The 22,183-nt window shown below is 37.8% G+C and overlaps 1 protein-coding gene across 13 annotated transcripts in view; it reads left to right on the forward strand.

The window, feature by feature from the left end:
* Positions 1-14,099, forward strand: part of LOC131431871 (voltage-dependent L-type calcium channel subunit beta-1) — a 478,431-nt gene extending 464,332 nt beyond the window's left edge. For all 13 annotated transcript variants that reach the window (XM_058597809.1, XM_058597812.1, XM_058597802.1 and 10 more), the window contains one exon: positions 1,033-14,099. In XM_058597809.1, the coding sequence (XP_058453792.1) occupies positions 1,033-1,625 (593 nt within the window). In that variant the 3' untranslated portion in view covers positions 1,626-14,099. The remainder of the gene's footprint in view (positions 1-1,032) is intronic.
* Positions 14,100-22,183: the final 8,084 nt, after the last annotated feature.

Below are 22,183 nucleotides of genomic sequence, written 5' to 3' on the forward strand. Positions count from 1 at the left end.
ACACGTTTGGACTCAAATGAAAGGAGCTCACATCGATCTTTCAGCGATGGTTGAACCGATTTTTATAAAAACTTGCATTCAAACGAAAAGTCACACAGATTTCTGTTGCATTTCATGCAGATCCATTGCATGGCGATCCTTCTGATACGAAGAGCCCTTCCAGGTCGAGGATCGAACATATACAACAACTAGCTTGTAAAACCAGTGCCCTATGCATTGAAAATTGCAAGTTGAAATCTTTGAAACTGGTCTTGAAACTAATCAAAATTATACACCTTTTTAATGAATTGGTTTTAGTCTTTTTGAAACGTACAGCCGTATTGAGCTTGTTCTAAGTTTTTATTAGTATTTTTCGAATAAAAACAATTTCGCAAAAGACTGACGATGAATTGAAAAACTGCGGACAAGCTACCGCAAATACAGAACCTTAAAAAGCTTAACAGGTTGATGACCAAACAAACTTACTTCAATTATGTAGGTCCTGAATTTCTGGTACCGAACCGCACCGGAAGTAGTGATAAAACTTCAAATCACATCCAACATTTATAGTTACAAATCTTCCGTTTAAGAAAAGCATCATAATTTCTCTAAAGGTTTTTTTTCGTATAAAAAACTAGTTGTGCTCTTCAATACAGTGTTATTACTTAATTCGAGGATATTTTAGATCAGCAAGTTAAAAGGTTAAGTTTATTCTTTTTTTTTTTTGAGTAAGGTATTCAACGTTTAGTAATGTTTCAAAAAACGAACGCTTTCCATTTGATAACATTCTTAATCGCATGAGTTTGCTTGAAGTGTAGCGTTTTAGTTACTCCAACCGAACTATTTATGTAGAATCAAACCTCAGTACTAACCTCATACACTAGCAGTTGTTTTTCTAATAAAAATTCTTATCTGTTTGATGATTCCCTATCGATGCTTGATCGATTGATTGCAACTCCAGACGATCGAAGCACAGTTTCCCTGACACATATATCACAATTTTCGTAAGGCATCGTAAAGTTCATGTTTTTTTCCTTCACATATTTCTTCCAGGGGCATCATATCACCACAACAGTAATAGCAGTAGTAGGCGGCCAGCCTCCAATCGCCACGACAACCGAGATCGTGACCGTCTGGATCGTATCGAGCGGGATCGGGAGCGAGATCGGGAACGGTTGCATGCCCGCGAACGGGACATGCTGCATTACGATATCAACGACGACGATCTGTTGAACGAGCGGAACTACGGACCGGCGGACTACGGTGGTGGTGGTGGCGGTGGAATGATACGAGGTGACAGTCGGGACATCCGGGACTTGCGGGAACGGGACGGCAGGGTGCATTTATCTGGTGGGGTGAATATGGGTGTTGCCAGCAGTAGTAGTAGTAGTAACCGACACAATCTCAACAGCGACATGCTCGATCACGATCGCGAGCTGATACGAGACACTAGGGGGGAAATGTTACGGGGGGATCCCCGAGGGGACTCGCGTTATCCAATCGGGCAGCCACAGCAGCTCGTGGCGCCACCGTCGTCGCAGTCAGTTCGACGGGGGGTCAGCGAACGGACGGACGGACGGGACCGCGATGACTACAGCCCCCACCGGGGAGGCGGTAATAATAGAAGAGTATTGAATGCCATGTAGGAATCGTGGATATAGGGATGGGATCAGGATGATGTATCTGTTGACGAGGAAAAGCTCGTCCCGGACAGCGAAGAGGACGACGGCTTCGAGTATGACGAGTTCTTTTGAAGCACTATAGGGAGTTTCCGCGTGATTGCGTGCTGGCAACTTTTTCGAACTGAACTGAAGTTAAGGGGATGCGATCTGTCTAACCGGGAATGGAGGTTCACTTGAAAAATACGTCATATCAAATATTGCTTCACTGTAATGTAATTCCAGAATCAAGTTGTAAAGCATTTTTCTTCAAAATTAATGTCGATGTCGAAACACCGTTCAAGAGAACAAGACAGATTTCTTTCTAGGATTGTCCTAAAAAATCTAATGATTTTTATTCCCGAAACTTTTGAGTCTAGTCTCGGAACAGTAATGCCAATGTGGTAGATACGAAGCACCCACTTTGCCAAAAAAGAACCATTGGAAACTCATACAAAGAACAAATGCTGTTAAAGCAAGATAGAATGGTAACAAACAATCACAAACATACACACATATAACTACCGTATTGAGATACACACGACCGCACATTACAACAACAAAAGACATACTCACACTAGCGAAGAAAAAAGCCACGCAACAACAACAACCAGCATTACTTTGGAATGAAAGCACGTAAAAGCAATCGCCGTCGTTCGAAGAATCATCCTGATCCATTCCTATTGTATTAATGATAATACTCATTTCTATATGATACCGCCTTCACCATTTTTGACCAAAATGTCCACAAACTCTTCCTTTCGCACGCTATATGGTTTGCCAATTTCTACGGGCTGAGTAAACTTTTATGTTTTGCACGACAAACAAACTACACGCCATTGTTTTTCTTCCATGCTCTATAAAAATTACTCTTTTCAGTGAATTTGAATGTATGAACCGAATCATTCCATCATCGTAGCAAACTTTGATTTTCTCTAGTGGTTCATCGCACGTGGTTTTACTTTTCGACCACGCGGCACCAGCTTTGACAGTGGTTTTTTTTCCAATCTAGTAGCCGGTTTTCACTTCCTCGTCAATGCTAAAGTGTGATTCAGACGATAGACGTTTGCTTCCATCATACGCGCACAGATTGTTTCCATTCGTCGTCAAGATTAGTTTAAATAAATTTCTTGTGGACACATGCATCCTTGACTCACAGTGCAACGCTCAAAAGTCTTCTGTAGGTGGCAACAGCGTTGTTTGCAATCCAGATCATGTTTTTTGTACAGAGATCGTTTCACTCATAATTATGTTTACTAGCTGATATTTGACCATAACTACACGCGAAGCATACTCACTAAACTTAAAAACAGCCGGTTTGTACGCATTGGGTTAAGGAAAATCTCAATCGTGTGTTGCACGAGAGTTCAACCTTTCTCACAACTTGAGAACACGTGTGAGTGACAAAAAAAACGATCTCTATGCTTTTCAAACAATTTTTCAAGTCACAAAAACAAACAGATCTAAACTTACCTAAATCTCAAAGAACACCTGTGGGAAGAGCACTGCTATATACTTCTTTGCAAAATGAATGGTTCGCCATTCCCAAAAGATGCCTTGAAAACATACTAAAATGGTGTGCCGCAGTTATTAAACCGAAAGGCTTGCAATTTGGCCAATGAACTTTAATTTAGAAATACAATAAGATTACATGAAAATGCAAATAAGGACATTTGTACTATTATCGGCTTCCTAATCTAGTAGATGAGTTATAATGAGTCATGAGGTATAAAACTTGGTAATTGAAGGTTACAACATTTCCCAGAAAATTCACAAAATGAGGTACCTACAAAAAACTTTTGAGCACGCCGAAACGTTCCAAACCTTTGAATATTTTTACTGAAGCAGATCTACGTACATCTTTCTAGATCAATGTTTTTGTTTTGAGAAATTTTAAGGTTTCGTAGATAAAACCTACGGGAATTCGATGGCAACTTTGTAACTTTTAGCAATGAAGGGGAAAAAGTAAGGTGGCATACATTGATAAAAATCGTTGGAGTTTACAGCGTGTTTGGTTGTTTTTGACAGATCGACGAAAATTTGATTACCGAACGCCCTTTAATAAATTCAATTATCTAGCTCATGGCCAAACAGGAAGTTGTTGGATATTCGGCGAAAAACGAAAACCGAATTCTGTTAAATTTCCCCGCCTAAATGAAATGTTTTCATCAAATGGATTCAAACATAACAAAAAGACTGTTGATCCCTTCGAATCGAAGGAATGTCAATAGTTTTCGCGTTTCAATCGAATTATTACATGCATCCTCTCATTCTGCTACTAACGCAGAAAGCGATATCATCCAGTTGACGCAGTTCCATTGACCAAATGTCATCACAGGCGCACGGGGAGGCATGAGATAGAAACTTGTAAGCACTTACAGTTATCTCACCGTCTGACGACCATTTACCGATTCTTGACAAACATTTCTAAGCAAAGTAGTCTATTGTTGCGTTCGCTGTATGGCATGTAGTCTTATCTAGTCGGAACATAAAGTTTTTCAGATCTTTTCCAAGTATTTCCGGAACCAAAAAGTGCGTCAACATTAAACTTTAAAAAAAAAGTCTTCAAAAGTGGATCGACGTGTGTTTAAAAAAGTACCTTCGTGGTTTACGAACGGGTCAATATTACTTTCAGTACCAGCATTATTGACAACAGTTTTGGTCATCAATTTATTTGATATGTTCAATTCTTCTTAAATAATTATAACGATTGACGATAATGTTGTCATCGTGTGAGGACCGCTTTTGAAATGATCTCAAACGGTATCATCCATCGTTTAGAGGGAGCTTCTCCTATGAACGGAGGTTTTCCTTACTTTAATTTCGAGCGTGGATTAAAACAAACTGTGGGTTGCCTAATGTTCTACTTTGATGCAGTTACTATTCTTTATTGGATACTGCTTCAGTGTAAATTTGTTTGTAAAACTATCGAGTCAGTCAAACAGTTCAGACTTAACAAGTACAGAATTCTACTAGGTTTGAGTACGAAAAATTGTAATAAAATTTTTGCCGCTTGTGTTTCATCTCCCAAAGAAGGAATACAAATGTAGCTGATAAACCGCTGTTTGTTAGATTGGCAAATAGTATATATGGCAATCATGTTTTCAGATTTCAGCATTGCCAGTTGTATAAAAAACGTACAAAAGTACACTGCCACTCTGACAGTGTACCGCATAGCGAAAAATTTTTCCTTGGAAATTCTACCGAGCATTCCGTATTATAGTTTGTATTTGACTATGCCACAGAAAACTTTGTACTCAAGGCCAAAGGTCAAAGGCTATTTCGTTTTCAAGAAAAAGCTGTAACTATATCTCCTTCAATCAAAATAAATTATGATCGAAATGAAAATACATAAAAAATACACATATTTTTTGCAAAAACAAATGCTTCCACTTTAAATGACCCACCGTGTAAAAATTGAAGTTTTTTTAAGCCACGCTCAAAATGAAGGAACGAAAAAAACCCCCGTTGACTGGAGAAGCTTCCCTCAAATACAAGCCTGTGAAAAACTGAGTAACCCGGAAATTATTTGGTCGACTCGGTCGATCCTACACTGACGAAAAACGCAACCAAGAGCTAGAAATTTGTTTAAACGTAAACTTTCCTAATTGTTATCTTTGCGAGGTATGATTATTCTATAATTTCATCATTGACAAAAATGCGAACGAGATTCTTCTGATTTCGTTTGGTAAAAATTTGGTACAACTAATCGATTGTTTTTTTTTTCGAAACCGACTTTTTTGTTTTCAATGGTCAAAACAGCCAACAATTGAGTTGAATTTTCCATGCTAGCGAAGACACACACACGTCAAACAATTCAATAATCAACTGGGTTGAGACAACGAATTTAGATGAATGTCCAGAAGTTGAATATTATATGCGTTTTAGTTGTTTCAACTATTTATTCTATTGACTTAACTGAAACGCTAACCTTGACTCCAGTGCCGGATTGAATTAGGTATCATTTACTGAACGGGTCGAATAATCTGAAAACAATTTTGAACTACACATAAAAACAAATTTCGTATACATTGTTCCTAAAGTTCCATTGCTCTGAAACATAGTAGATGCCTTCAAACGTCACGTTAACAATGAAGTCAGTATAGTGGAACCATAATTAATTATCCTACCAAGAAGTCCTAGAGGTGATGTGATGTTTTCAAAATGTTTTGACATTTTGATTTTCAAATCAGCGTTATGGAAGAATGATAAGTTTTTGATCGCAACTGTCTATCGTTGTATTTAATGTAACCGAATAAATGTTGCTACATGCCATCGGAAATACGAACAGCAATTTATGATTGAATTATCAGTAGTATGAGATAACTATGAATAACTCAAATTTACAGTTGTTAAAAACTTAAGAAATCGATAAACATGAAATAGAGAAACTCATACTCAGGCGACAATTTTGAACATTCCCGCGTTTCAAAATCCAGGATTCGGTGCTAGAATCCAGTTCCAGCACTCAGTTACAGAATTACAGTTACCAAATACAGTCCCAAAATCCCAAAATCAGGAAATCACCCAAGCAACCAGAAGTTCCACAATTACTTAAAACATCCACTTTTTTGCTGCTTAAAAGTACACGCGGAACTTTCGAGAACTTGAAAGTAGAGAACAACAGTCCGCGTGAACTTTCTAGCTGCTTAAGAGTACGCGTGGTACGTTTGAAAGTACAGAACAAGTTCCGTGTGAAGCTGAACAATGTATGCTAGAGGCAGCTTAGAAGCTTCGGTTCGGTTGCGAACTTTCAAATGTTTATAATTACTTAAAATAATGGGCTTAGAATGCTCAGTCCATTTTATCCGAACTTTTGGTTAGTTAGGCAATATAGTTGAAAATACAGTACTTAAAATCAGTTTCAAATTTCAGCTCCCTACTTCAGTCCCAGAAAGCACATCTAGAATTCAGCTTCAGAACCAAGGTACTGAATTCATATCCAGGAGCCGGCTCCAGAATTGAGGCTCGGAATTCAGTTCAAAAATTCAATACCAGAAGTCAGTTGAAAATTCAGTGTCAGAATTCATTGCCAATTCTGAATTAAAGGTAATTTGAATTTGAACTTGTACTGGGATCTGGAACTGAACTTTACCATATTACTGATCCAGATCCTCGGCCAACGAGTTCGAAATCCAAACCCTGAACCAGGAACTAGAACCGCAGGATTTGCACTTTCCATATTACGGATCCGGGTTCAGATCCAGGTAGAATCAGATTTAGTTCCCGCATCTGGATCTCTACTTGGGCTTGGCACAGTAATAAATCCCGCTCCAACTGCTTATTCGCATCGCACTCGACAGTGTTTAGCACCGAACGATTCTTTTAACACATGGATCATTAAGTCCCGAAACTAACAATGGAAACAACATTTTTTTTGCAAAATTTTTTTTATTCATCAACATAATCACCTTTTAGGGTGATACAATGGTTCCAACGTTTTTCCAATTTTTCAATACCATGTTTATAAAAAAATTATCTTTCGCTTCAAAATAACAGTTCGGCTGAAAAGTTCGTATCGTTTAATAGAAACACACATTTTTTTGCCAAAATTCGTTTTTATTATTCAACATAATTGCCATCAGAGGCGATACAGCGATTATAGCGATCTTCCAACTTTTCGATACCATTTTTGTAGTACGATTTGTCCTTTGCCTCCAAATAGGCCTCAGTTTCAGCGATTACCTCTTCATTGCTTCTAAATTTTTTTACCAGCGAGCATTCTCTTGAGGTCTGAGAACAGGAAAAAGTCACTGGGGGTCCAATCTGGAGAATACGGTGGATGAGGGAGCAATTCGAAGCCCATTTCGTTCAATTTCAGTATGGTTTTCATCGACTTGTGACACGGTGCATTGTCTTGATGAAACAAAACTTTTTTCTTCTTCGAATGAGGCCGTTTTTTTTTAAATTTCGTCCTTCAAACGCTCTAATAACGCTATATAATAGTCACTGTTGATGGTTTTTCCTTTTCAAGGTAGTCGATGAAAATTATACCATGCGAATCCCAAAATACAGACGCCATAACCTGACCGGCCGATTGTTGAGTCTTTCCACGCTTTGGGTTCGGTTCATCGCGTGCAGTCCACTCAGCTGACTGTCGATTGGACTCCGGAGTAAAGTGATGGAGCCATATTTCGTCCATTGTTATATATCGACGAAAAAATTCGGTTTTATTTCGATATAACAGCTCCAAACACTGCTCAGAATCATCAATTCGTTATTGTTTTTGATCGATTGTGAGCTCACGCGGCAATTATTTTGCACAAAGCTTTCTCATATCCAAATATTCGTGAATAATATGTCCAACACGTTCCTTTGATATCTTTAGGGTGTCAGCTATCTCGATCAACTTCACTTTACGGTCATTGAAAATCATTTTGTGGATTTTTTTCACGTTTTCATCGGTAACAGCCTCTTTTGGACGTCCACTGCGTTCATCGTCTTCGGTGCTCATATGACCAGTACGAAATTTTGCAAACCACTTACGAATTGTTGCTTCGCTCGGTGCAGAGTCTAGATAACACTCATCAAGCCATTTTTTGGTATCGGCGGCTCATTTTTTCATCAAAAAGTAGTGTTTCATCAACACACGAAATTCCTTTTTTTCCATTTTTTCACAATAACAAAAGTAGCTTCACTCAAAATGCAATATCTCACAAACTAATAATCAGACAGCTGTCAAATTTATACACGTATCTTTTGAAGATTGGTACTAACTGAAAATGGTATGGATTTAATTATAGTGGCGCCCTCTCATAGAAACGATACGAACTTTTCAGCCGATCTGTTAAGCTTCAGTTTCAGCGATGACCTCCTCATTTGAGCCAAATCTTTTTCCCTGGAGCATTTTTTTAAGATCAGCAAAGAGCCAGTAGTCACTGGGGGCTAAATCTGGCGAGTATGGGGGGTGGGGAAGCAGATCAAAGCCCAATTCGTTCAATTTTGCCATTGTTTTCATCGACTTGTTTTTGTTCCATCGAAAGCAATCGCGGCACTCACTTGGAAAAAACCTTTTTCATGCTCAATTTTTGATGAAAAAGATAGTAAATACACTTCTCTATGATATCTGTGTCATCTCAGCAATCTCACGGAGCTTCACTTTACTATCTTTCATTATAATTTTTGTCACTTCACTCACATTTTCCGGTGTAACGGCTTCCACTGATCCAACCGAGCGTTCCGCGTCATTTGTGTCGGTACGACCACGTTTAAACTCGGCGAACCACCGACAAATCGTTGCTTTTGATGGACAAGAGTCCGGATAACATTTTCAATCCATTGTTTCGCTTGCACGGTGTTTTTACCCATTAAAAAACAATGTTTTATCAAAACACGAAACTCGTTTTTTTTTCCATTTTTTAAACAAACTACAAAACGACTTTACTCCAACCTCGATAACTCAGCTGTTTCTGGTCGGATCGACTTAAAATTATGTCCCGTTTCAAGCAAAGGTTAGTACTCTAGAAAGACGTGATTACTGGTTTACTACGAGCGCCATCTCTGCTTTAGTCTCGGGACTTATTGATCCATGTGTTATTCGTATTCACATCATTCGGTCATGTCTTTGAAATCACTCACTCACCTTTTTCTAACAGTTGGTTGATGATGTACACATCAACTCATTTTTACGGATGTCGTTGAAATTTCACTGACTTTCAAACAGCAGACTATTCAGTAATCAGTTCATTAAAAGTTTCATTTGCTGAACTATCGGTAACGTTTCTCTTAACATCCTTCTGTCAAATTTATACCGACTTGTTCGTCGTTCATTACCGACGTTCGATGAAATCTATAAATAGTTCATAAATAAACGAACTTTGTGGACTGTTACTGTTTTTCGGTACATTTCACTGAGATTCGTGAAGTTTTTACTTTTTCATTTCCGAAAATAATTCAATTTGACCGATATGGTTCTCTCCGAAGTAGTGAGTAATGTTCACTGAAGTTCATTATTATTAATTGATTCACTGACATTTGGCAATTTTTTTACTGAATTAGGAAAATGGAATGCCATTTCATTTTTTGTGAAACTCATAAGTACAAGTCTCGTTTCCCTTCATCATAAGACTAGGTAATTGGAACACTTTAATAATCCTTATGTCTAAAAGTCACAATTCGTTTGTATCAATTTCGCATTTTGCTTGAGTGCAGAAATTGAAACCGGGAAAGCTGAGCCTACTTGGTCAAATATTTATTTTTTCACCCCAACACTTTGCAGTCTGTCACAATCGTTTCAACTTCATTGCTACTCGTTTTTTTTTCGAATACACGCACTACTTTTTTTTATTTCTCGCTTTTCTTTTCATTTCGGGATCAGTTTTTGTGTCAAACGAAATACTGAAGGTAAACTGTGTCGTTTTTGTTTTTAATTTAATCAATACAATAATACCAACACTGTAAGCTGATATAGTTCTGTTTTGTTCGTTAATTATTTATAGCAATAAAAAGGTTTATAGTTCAGTTGTTTCGTTAGCTAGCTTATTAAGAGTTTATTCAATCGCCAGTATGTCCTGCTTAGTAGCTCTGTTCAGTTGAGATGGACGAAAAATGGTGAAGAATGTTTCTATAGAAATAGATGTAAATTAAACACTAGATTATACACATTTATTATAAAACACAATCGTATATTAAAAGAAGTAATTGTAGATAAGAAAGCATGAACTTACAGTTTCTTACATCCATTTCCGTAGTGATTTCCAAACAAACAAAAAAAAAACAACCAACAAATCTTTTTAGGATTGTGCAATTAGTTTTACAGATTTATAATCTGCTTCGGGAGCGAGAAGAGTCGAGTAGGAAATTGATTTCAGTTCGTTTATGAAAAGAGATGCTGGACCGGAGAGAACGAGTAGCAGAAAGAAAGAAAGAAAGAACAACTCAACTTTTAATTGTGCCAAATCAATTGTAATATTGTAAAAAAAAACAAGTAATTGAGAAAAAAAATCGAAAAAGATGACCGGTTAGGAAGCTTTTTTTTTATTTGTTGGTAAGTCCATCAGAATGACAGTTCAGGACAAGACTAGGTTAGTAATATTCTTTTTTTTTTTAGAAAAAAAAAACTCAAAATTAATCCATTTCTCTTTCTCAAACAAAAAAAAAACTCCAGCTGGAAATGAAAATGCATATAATTATAGATAATGAAAGCTTTAAAATTAAATTTAAGTGACAAATATGCAGATGAATTACTACACAAACACACACACCCACACCCACACAGGATACAGAAACGCATTGAGTGAATTACGTACGAATGATATTTTCCTTTTGTATTCCAAGATAAAAGGATAGAAAAAAAAATTAAGAACAAAAAAAAAACATCTAACTAGTAGTTTCAATTTAATGAATTGTTTCCCGCAGTGATTCCACATATTCTCCTGATAATAAACAAATATTGAGAAAATTGAGAAAATAAAGAGCTTGTAAGGTAATCTTTTTGTTTACGATTTGAACACACAAAAAAAAACAAACAAAGAGGGAAGACAAGCGAAAAACGAAACGAGCATTTAATAAAAAACTTTTACGACATTGTTCCGCTACAGCAAAAAAAAACCGCGCTAAAGCTAATAAAAAGGTTAAAATACGATACTTTTTTTTTACCTGCGGTCAAGGTTTCGCTACCGGAGAAATCACGCTTAGTATATTCTTAGGCATTGGTCACACCTCTCACAACTGTTTTTTGCTTGTAATTTGCTACAACCAACAAAAGAAAAACACACTTTTTGAAAGATCCAATTCACTTGCCAGTTGTTAATTGAACCTATACTATTCTCCAAACTTCCAAAGTTCACCCATACTCTAAAAACGTAAACATACGGAGCTGACTCTTCCCTCGTTTTTTTCCAAACGGGATTTAACCAACAATCAGACAGACACACACAAGCCGCAAATAGTTAGGGGCGTTGCATTGCACGCAATTCACACTCATAGCAAAAACTGCTAGCATCCCAAAAAAGCAGCACCACGCAGGCACGCCGAAGCTGAGCACTGCTCGATAGTCTAAATTTAACACTGAATGAATGAGACAAAATATTGAAACACAGTAAAAAACAAAAACTAAGGGAAAACTGAAATTGTGATTACAACTACTATTAACTAAAACAATGGAAGCAGAAGCATAAACAAAAACCAAACTAACGGTAAACAAAGTCTGTAAAAAGTAAAACAAGAACATGACGAGTATAAATAACATAAACAAGAAGAAAAAAAAACATTGCTATATACCAATTGCCTTGCACTGATAAAAAAAATTTATTGAGATTATAAAACTAAAATTACAAAAAAAAAAGAGAAAGGAACGAACGACCGGAGCGAATCAGTGGCAGTGACACTCTGTTAGAAGAATCACATTCGTGCTACGCTAGGACAGCTAGACTCGAACCGAAGGGAGAGAATGAGCATACGAACAGGAACAGGACGCGTTTAGAGCAACAACCGAAAGAAAAAAAAAATATAAAAGAAACACTATACAAATCAACAAATTTACCCTTTTCTTCGTACTTCTTGACGGAATGATTTTCTTGACTCTTGTATCGACACTAACGCTACTAGCCGAGAGAGAGTGAGAGAGCGAAAGAGAGAACTGTGGGGCGAAAAACCGAACAGTTGTCACGTTAGATAGTAGTGTAAAGTTAACCCCACAAATCTAGTTAAATTCTTACGAAAGAGTTTCCGAGTCGGTTGAGGAGCTGTAAATATCACATTAGAAAAGAAAATAAGAAAACAGAAAATAAAAGGATAAACATTCGAAGCCGAACAATGCACCCTTTTTTTTGCTGCCTTTGAATCTACCAGGAAAGGAGGGGAAACTAAAAATAAATAAATAAAAACAATAAACCATCGATTGTTGCTTCAAAATGTTCAAATAGACTTTCCTTTATATAATTTCCTTCAAACAACTCCAAACGACATCGAAAGCAAGCAACTGTTTGTTCGGTTTGAAGAGTGACAGCACATTTGGCAGCATTCCGTTTTTTTCTATTTTCTGTCAGACGTCAGCTTGCGGTGGCCGACCCATTCTGGAATCTATCACCGGGGTGGGAATATTTAATGGTGAAGGCAGTTCAGTTCCATTACGTGTTAATTATGTTGACAAACCAAACCAAACAAAAAAATACTCCAAATTTAAATGGCATCCTATGAAAATCCGTACTTCCCAATCGCTACATGCAGACATGCGCTGAACAAAAAGAGAGAGAGTCTGTGTAAAATTGCTGAATAATTGCCCAAAATCTTTCCAAAACCAACAACAAAACAAACAAACAAAAAAATACGACACATACAAATCGAAGCCAACAGGTAACTAAAAACGAAATCGCACTAACGTACGCCAAATGTCGCATACACCTACACAAACACATTTACATACACACTTCGTTAATATAGATTAAAGTAATAACAAAAAAAAACAAAAACCAAAGGTCTAATTGCTGTTGATGGCAGGACAATGGAATGAGCGAACATTTCTAAAGAACAAAAAAAAAAAAACTACACAAATCTACCGAAGACATTTACGAACAAAACACACACACACAGTAAACAGCAAAACTCACTTTGTACTTTAAAACAAACAAAAAAAAACCAGCAAACCAACGTGCACACATCAGAAGGCATGATTGCAGTTTATCTAGCGTTTTTTAATTAACTACACGAAAACGAGAGAAGAAGAAGAAGAAGAAGAAACAGATAACCAAATCTTAGTCTTCGTTAATTTCGATTTACAGAATTAATACAAGTTATCTAGATAAAGGAAAATGAAAACCAACAAAAAAAAAAACCATAAGAAGTAAATTTTTCAAACCAACAGACATAGCTATTTTTAAACTTTGCACTTTGAACAGGAGAAGAGATGTTAACCAAACCAACCAAACAACAACAGTAAAAAAAAATGACGTTTGTTCTTTCAATGGTGGAAATTCTTCCAACAACGGGGATGTCAAACAAAAAAAAAACAAACAACCCCTCAGACCAAAACCAATTTCATTTTAAAAGCTTTTGAATTTCCTCGACATTTTCCGTAGTTTTGATATTGGTCACATTGATTACTGACAACTAAACAAACGGTTCTGTATCAGGCAGAATTGTATCTTGTAAATGAACTCGGTTTTTTCGTTAATTCATCTCGAAAAGAAAAAAAAACCTAGACATAGTGAGACAAAAAAAAATGAATTCTGCGCAAACAAACATCACCTCGTGGGTCACGCGTGTGAGAGTGTGTTTTTTTGGCAGGTTATTCCGAGAGTTGCTTGACGAAAAACAGAAAACATAGGAAGAAGAAAAAAGAACACATACAAACACACACACAGAAAGTTATTATTGACAAAAGAAAATTAAAAACTCTTTATTGTTGCCACATTTGAATTACATTTAAATCAATATTACAAATAAATGCAAACGCGAACAGAGAAACAAAAAAAAACATTTGTAAATATATAAAAGAATAAAATAATTTTTACCTAAGCTCTATTGTCACTCCCATCGTCGGCATCCGAATCGTCCCAAACTTCTTGCATGGAAGGTTCTACAGTTTCAGGAAAACAGCCATTGTTGGAAATCGCTAAAGCGGTTTCCTCCGCTACTGCTTGATGAATCTTCAGGCGAAAAACATCAGTTTGTTTAGAAAAATGTTCAAAACAAACTGATCTTTCTCTTTTGAATTTCCGCTCAACGACTGCGAAGAAAACTTCTACAATGAAACTTCTGAGGGCCAATGGATAGTCTATTTTCGGCGCAAATTGAAGCGATTCAATTTATTCCAAGACAAGATCCGCGTTGTAGTCGACTCTTTGAAGGAGGCTAAAGAGATTGTTATATGTAAACTATTTACTCGCGAATATGGCGAGTATAACTATTTATTGCGTATTTATTATTTACTGATTGGCTGAGAAAAGATATAATATCCTTTAATTTTAGCTCCCCATACACAGATGCAACCATATATGGAGAACCAAAAACCCGGATACGTAGTTGCATCAATCCGGAGAAGTTAAATATATATTATATGAAGTATGCAATCACAAAAATAATACTCAGCACACTGAATAGTAACCATGTGATAATTGAGTTTACAATGTTTAGTCAGAGCTCTGACCAGAATCCTACAATGATGCTTGGAAAAATGCAATATATATATTTTGACATTGTCAGATTCAAAACTGGTAAAAATACTGCGCCAGTAGCTGGCAAGTTTGGATGCAGCTCAAGAACGAATCCTGTGTTTTATCCAACTAACTGACAGTGATAAAGCTGGATCTTTCATTCGTGCCAACTCGTCCAAACAGTTGATGACTGACAATTTCAAGCATCCGAATTTTCAACTGGAGGTGAAATCCCAACTGCATCATCCATCTTATGAGGTCCTGTCTCGTAGGATGAAGATGCAACAGTTACATCATCCCGCATTTGAAACTCAGATACTTGAATGAATTACATAGCCATCTCAACAAGCCTTACCAAAAGATTTTAACTTCGCAGAACCAACAAACGGCCCATATTCGTCAGTGTTCAAGAGAGATAAGAAAGATTATGTAGGATATCACACATCGTTTGAGCGTGATGAAATGAGCAAATAATTAGACATGAATTTACTATTTATGACTTTTGCTTCACTGGAATTAATATAATATGAAGAATATGAAGTCATCGCTCGGTAAAGACCGGTTATATGGCAAATATGCTGAAAAATAGACATATTTTCTGTCTATGTCTTCAATTAGTCAGTCTAACTGTGACACGGAGTTTTGAGTTCCGCAATGGCAAAACCTACAAATGTTCCGTTTACGACAGCCTTTTTTAGGCTTCTGCAGTTATTCAGTCATCGGCACGGAAATACCCTTTGACTTGCGAGTTCCCGTTCTATTGGGCTTTTACGACATGGAACAGGAAACCAGTGGATCAATTCTTGGTTGAAATAATTCCGTCGTATGCCACACGGCTTATCTGTTTGGTGGACCGTAAAGTTATTCCCAGCCAGTTGAGAACCGCTACCGACACTACACGGTTCAGGGTCATCTTGCCGAAAGTCGTTTCACCGAAAGGGTCCTTTCACCGAATGACTTGTATGACTTCAATTGTATTAATATTATGATGACCTTCGAATGAAGTTCTGAAATATCTGAGACCCGCGTTCAATCTAGAAAGACTACTCTCTTAAATGAAGATTGATTCACAATTCAGAATGGAGTTCCCAAGAAAACTTGTTGATTTTATTAGCTACTAAGCATCAAAGCATTTGCTTAGGTGTATCTACCAGGCAAATGTTTGCGGTATTTTCTGTTTACTGAGTGCAAATGAGAAAATATTTGATACGGCTTCGCCACATCGTTTTTGTTCATGTTCGAATTTACTACCGCTCGTTCGGACCCAACTAAAGCAAAGAAACATAGCTTTGACTAGACCAGGCAATCTAGGTGATTACAGGTTTGATGCGAGAGGCCGCGGCTTTCGATGGCGGGTCGGTGGCCAACACAGCTGGTATCATGGCTTCGGTTATGTGGCTGAGCCAATAGACATAATAACAAAAAACAACAATTTGATGTATTCGAAATAACCTTTTCGGGGAAGCGACATTCGGCGAAATAGCATTCGGCAAAACGACTTTCAGCGAATTGGCATTCGGCGAAATGACCCGCTTCCATGTTTTTCATATACAAAATAGTACAGAATTTTCAATCTTTAACACATCGAATTTCGATGTACGTCAGAAAGAACAGTGACAACTCCTTTTTTCCATTCAGTAAAAACCATTCAAGCGAAGAGGTTGTGTTTCGATTGTACTGGCTCGTGAGTTAACGGCTGATACCGAGACAATTCTAAGCTTCAGGTAGTTAAACTGCCCATAGCAAACGTAATATTCGGGGCGTTTCCCGACTGGAAAGCTAGCAACGAAGGCCATCCCGTTCATACGCACAGAGGTGTAGAAACACAGAGGTGCGAGAGCATAGAAGTGACGAGTCACAGAGGTGCCATCGCATAAAGGTGCGAAGACGAAGGGGTGCAAAGGCACAGAGGTGCTAAAGCAACCCAGTGCTGATCTACCAGGTACCAGAATTTGTACGCTGCGTAGGATCAAAAGAGACGGCATATATCGCGAGGTGCTACACTGCAAGCATCGCATTTGATCGCCACCAAGAGCAAAAGCACTGTACCTGGGGTCAGGTACAGCAAGTGCAGTGGTGTTCACAACGACGGCAGAGCAACTGAGATAGCAGTAAACGACAGAAGACTGCCAATTGGAAACAGCAAAAGACTGCCAATTGGAAATCGTTGGAAGAGCTTCACGTCGTTCTTCACGATAAAGGAACAGAGACATCAGCTACAAGGTAGATTTAATTTAATTTATTTTTTATTTCTTATATCTGAAATTTTACTAAACATAAGTTTTTATTTTGGTATTATTAATTTACAAAAAAAAATTAATGTAATGGATGATCTCATGGAAGATCATCCGAATCCGATTCCGGATACTAGTAAAAGTTTAAATACTCCGAGGGCTAAACATTATCCACAGGGTACCACTGGGCCATGGATAGTCTATCTTCGTAAAAAAGAAAAGATTTTAAACTTGATGCAAATTACCAAGGATTTGACATCACATTTCTCTGAAGTTAAAGAAATATGTAAAGTTAATAGAGATAAAATTCGAGTTGTTGTCAATGACTTGAAACAGGCGAACGAAATTGTAACCTGTAAATTATTTTCTGTTGAATATCGAGTTTACATTCCATCGAAGGAGGTGGAAATTGACGGTGTCGTGACTGAAGCAAGTCTGACAGCAGATGATTTACTTAAAAATGGAGTTGGCCGTTTTAAAAACTCCATGCTTGAGGGAGTTAAGATACTCGAGTGCAAACAATTGTACTCAGCATCTATTGTCGATGGAAAAAAGTCTTATCGTCCCTCAGATTCGTTTCGCGTAACATTTGCCGGATCTGCATTGCCTAGCCATGTCTATATCGATAAAATTCGTCTTCCTGTTCGGCTTTTCGTACCGCATGTTATGAATTGCACGAACTGTAAAAAATTCGGACATACAGCTACTTACTGTAGTAATAAGTCCAAATGTATCAAATGTCAAGGGCCTCATAAGGATAATCTTTGCGATAAAGATGTTGAAAAATGTGTTTATTGTGGGGAAAGCCCTCATGATGATCTTTCAGTGTGCGCTGCATTTAAGCTGCGTAAAGACAAAATGAAGCTTTCTTTAAAAGCACGGTCTAAGCGCACATATGCAGAAATGCTCAAAACGGTCATACATGTCTCCCCTTTGGAAACCGAAAACGGTTTTTCAAATCTTGCGGAGCCAGAGGAATCTGACTCTGACGGAAATAGTGAAGATACCTCGTTTGTCACTCCTCAAGGGTCTGCTAAGAGGAGATTAACAAACCACAAAATACCAAAAAAGACACCTAAAATTATACCTTCAAAAAAAGATCCCCGTGTTAAAGCTAAAAAGCCAAATTTAAAACCAAAAACTGTGCCTCCTGGTTTGTCAAATTCACAAACCAATCCAGGAACTAGCTCAAGAAAAGACAATAATCCAGTGGGCTCCATTTCACATTCACCAACAGGATTACTGAAATTTTCGGAAATTGTAGAATGGATTTTCGCTGCATTCAATATTTCTGAACCTCTAAAGACCATCATAACAGCATTCCTTCCAATAGCTAGAACTTTTTTGAAACAGTTATCAGCTCAATGGCCAGCTCTTACAGGTTTTGTATCATTTGATGGATAATTTATCATCCGCCGCAAATGATTCAATCACTGTCCTGCAGTGGAATTGTCGAAGCATCATGCCAAAACTTGATTCATTTAAAGTTTTGTTGCATAGTCAAAAATGTGATGTATTTGTTTTGTGCGAAACATGGCTTACATCAAACATAGCCTTAAATTTTAATGACTTTAACATTATACGTCTCGACAGAGACTCCCCGTATGGTGGAGTGCTTTTAGGAATTAAGAAATGTTATTCCTTTTATAGATTAAACATTCCTTCGACTTCTAGTATAGAAGTTGTTGCTTGTCAAATAAACATTAAAGGAAAGGACATTTGCATTGCTTCGGTATATATTCCTCCAAGAGCTCAAGTTGGACAACGACAGCTTAATGAAATTGTCGAAGCCCTTCCTGCTCCACGTTTGATTTTAGGAGATTTCAATTCGCACGGAATGATGTGGGGTTCCGTTTACAATGATAGCAGATCATCTCTAATATATAATATTTGCGACAATTTTAGCATGACGGTACTAAATATGGGTAGCATGACACGGATCCCAAGACCTCCTGCACGTCCAAGTGCATTAGATTTATCTCTTTGCTCGACTTCAATTCGACTAGATTGCACCTGGAAAGTATTTCCTGATTTACATGGTAGCGATCATTTACCAATCATCATCTCAATTAGCAGTAACAAAGGCATTGCTAATTCAGTTAATATTCCATATGATTTGACAAAAAATATTGACTGGATTAAATACCAAAGTAATATTTCAAGTGTCTTAACTTCAATGGAAGAGCTTCCCCCACTTGAAGAATATGACTTCCTCGTTTGTTCGATTCTGGAGGCCGCAGAACAAGCCCAAACCAAACGATTTCTTGGTCCATCGTCTAACAGAAGACCTCCAAATCCTTGGTGGGACAAAGAGTGCTCAGATGCTAAACACGCGAAACAAAATGCTTTCAAGACGTTTTTAAAACGAGGAGGAGGAACTCCTCAGAATTTTGAAAAATTCTTGGTTTTAGAAACCAAGTACAAGAACATACTTCGGGTTAAGAAATGCAGCTATTGGAGACATTTTGTGGAAGGTTTGTCAAGAGAAACCTCAATGAGCACTCTTTGGAATACGGCCAGACGAATGAGGAATCGTAACGTAGGAAATGAGAGTGAGGAGTACTCGAATCGATGGATATTTGATTTTGCGAGGAAAGTTTGTCCAGATTCCGTTCCTACGCATAGCATTGTTAGGGAGTCTTCTTCAAATGATGATTCCATTGATAGCCCCTTTTCAATGATGGAATTTTCCATAGCACTCATGTCTTGTAACAATAACGCTCCTGGTTTGGACAGAATTAAATTCAACTTGGTGAAGAATCTGCCCGACCTCGCAAAAAGACGTTTGTTGAAATTGTTCAACAAGTTTCTTGAGCAAAATATTGTTCCACCTGACTGGAGACAAGTGAAAGTTATCGCCATTCAAAAGCCGGGGAAACCAGCTTCCAATCACAACTCATATAGACCCATTGCGATGTTGTCCTGCATCAGAAAATTGTTCGAAAAAATTATTCTACGACGTCTCGACACTTGGGTCGAGACGAACGGTTTGTTGTCAGATACTCAGTTTGGTTTCCGTAGAAATAAAGGGACGAATGATTGCCTTGCATTACTTTCGTCTGACATCCAAATTGCCTTCGCTCAAAAGCAACAAATGGCATCTGTATTTTTAGACATTAAAGGAGCATTTGATTCAGTTTCCATTGATGTTCTTTCAGACAAGCTCCACCAACATGGACTCCCAGCGGTTATAAATAATTATTTGCACAACCTTTTGTCAGAGAAACGCATGCATTTTTCACATGGCGATTTGGCAACACTCAGATTTAGTTACATGGGTCTCCCGCAAGGCTCATGCCTCAGTCCGCTCCTCTATAATTTTTACGTGAATGACATTGACAGCTGTCTAGTAACCCCATGTACACTAAGACAATTGGCAGATGATGGCGTGGTTTCAGTTACTGGATCCAAAGCTATTGATCTGCAAAAACCATTGCAAGATACCTTAGATAAATTGTCCGTTTGGGCTGTTCATCTTGGTATCGAATTCTCTGCGGAGAAAACAGAGCTGGTCGTCTTTTCAAAAAAGCATGATCCCGCGCAACTTCAGCTTCATATGATGGGAAGAATAATCGAACAGGTTTTGACTTTCAAATACCTCGGGGTGTGGTTTGATTCCAAATGCACGTGGGGAGGACACATTAGGTTTCTGATAACAAAATGCCAACAAAGAGTAAATTTTCTTCGAACAATAACCGGATCTTGGTGGGGTGCTCATCCGGAAGATCTAATAAAATTGTATCAGACAACGATACTTTCAGTGATGGAATATGGATGCGTTTGTTTTCGTTCCGCTGCAAATTCTCATATTATCAAACTTGAGCGAATTCAGTACCGTTGTTTGCGAATTGCTTTAGGCTGCATGCATTCGACACATACAATGAGTCTTGAAGTTCTGGCGGGAGTTCTTCCATTAAAAGATCGATTTTGGGAGCTTTCATCACGCCTGCTAATAAGATGTGATGTGCTGAATCCCCTAGTTATTAATAACTTCGAAAGGCTAGTTGAGCTTCAATCTCAAACAAGATTCATGACTGTATATTTTAACCATATGTCACAGGAAATCAACCCTTCAAGATATATTCCTATCCGTGTCAGCCTCCTAAATGTACCTGACTCAACTTTATTTTTCGACACATCCATGCAGCGCGAAGTGCGTGGAATCCCGGACCACCTACGCTCTATGGAAATCCCAAAAATATTTTCAAGTAAGTTCAGGCATATTAACTCTGAGAAAATGTTTTACACGGACGGATCGCGAATGGAAGAAGCGACAGGGTTTGGTATGTTCAACAATAATGTTTCGGCCTCATTCAAGCTTCAAGAACCTGCATCTGTTTATATAGCAGAGTTAGCAGCAGTTCATTATAGCTTGAATGTAATCGTCACATTATCTCCAAACCATTATTTCCTCTTCACAGATAGTCTGAGTGCAATTGAAGCCATTCGCTCAAACATGACTGGCAAGACTGAACCGTTTTTCCTGGGCAAAATAAAACAGTGCCTGAACGACATATTGAACAATAATTATCTAATCACAATAGTTTGGGTTCCGGCTCATTGCTCCATTCCAGGCAATGAAAGAGCCGATATTTTAGCCAAACGTGGTGCTATTGAGGGTGAAATTTATGAGAGACCAATTGCTTTCAATGAATTCTATAGCGCGTCTCGCCAAAGAACACTTGCCAGCTGGCAAGCTTCTTGGGATAAAGATGATCTGGGTCGGTGGATGCACTCAATTATTCCTAAAATATCGACAAAGGCATGGTTCAGGGGACTGGATGTGAGTAGAGATTTCATTCGTGTGATGTCCAGACTCATGTCCAATCACTACACGTTAGATGCACATCTCCTTCGAATTGGACTTTCCGAGACTAATCATTGTGCTTGCGGCGAAGGTTACCGCGATATTGACCATGTTGTTTGGACATGCGTGGAGTATCGTGATGTCAGATCTCAACTAATAAATTCCTTGCGTACCCAAGGTAGACTATCCAATGTCCCAGTTCGCGACATTCTTGCTTGTCGTGACCTTCCATACATGAAACTTCTTTATCATTTCATTAAATCCATTGGAGTTCCAATTTAAATTTTATTTTATGTTAAACTGTTTTCTCTTCCATGAGTTCAACCAATAGCCAACTATAGGATATTGAATATAAGTGGTGAACTGATACAAACAATCCTGAAATAGTTATAAGATCATGTACAAAATAAA

The sequence above is a fragment of the Malaya genurostris genome, chromosome 2 (assembly GCF_030247185.1).
Source record: "Malaya genurostris strain Urasoe2022 chromosome 2, Malgen_1.1, whole genome shotgun sequence".
Taxonomy (NCBI): domain Eukaryota; kingdom Metazoa; phylum Arthropoda; class Insecta; order Diptera; family Culicidae; genus Malaya; species Malaya genurostris.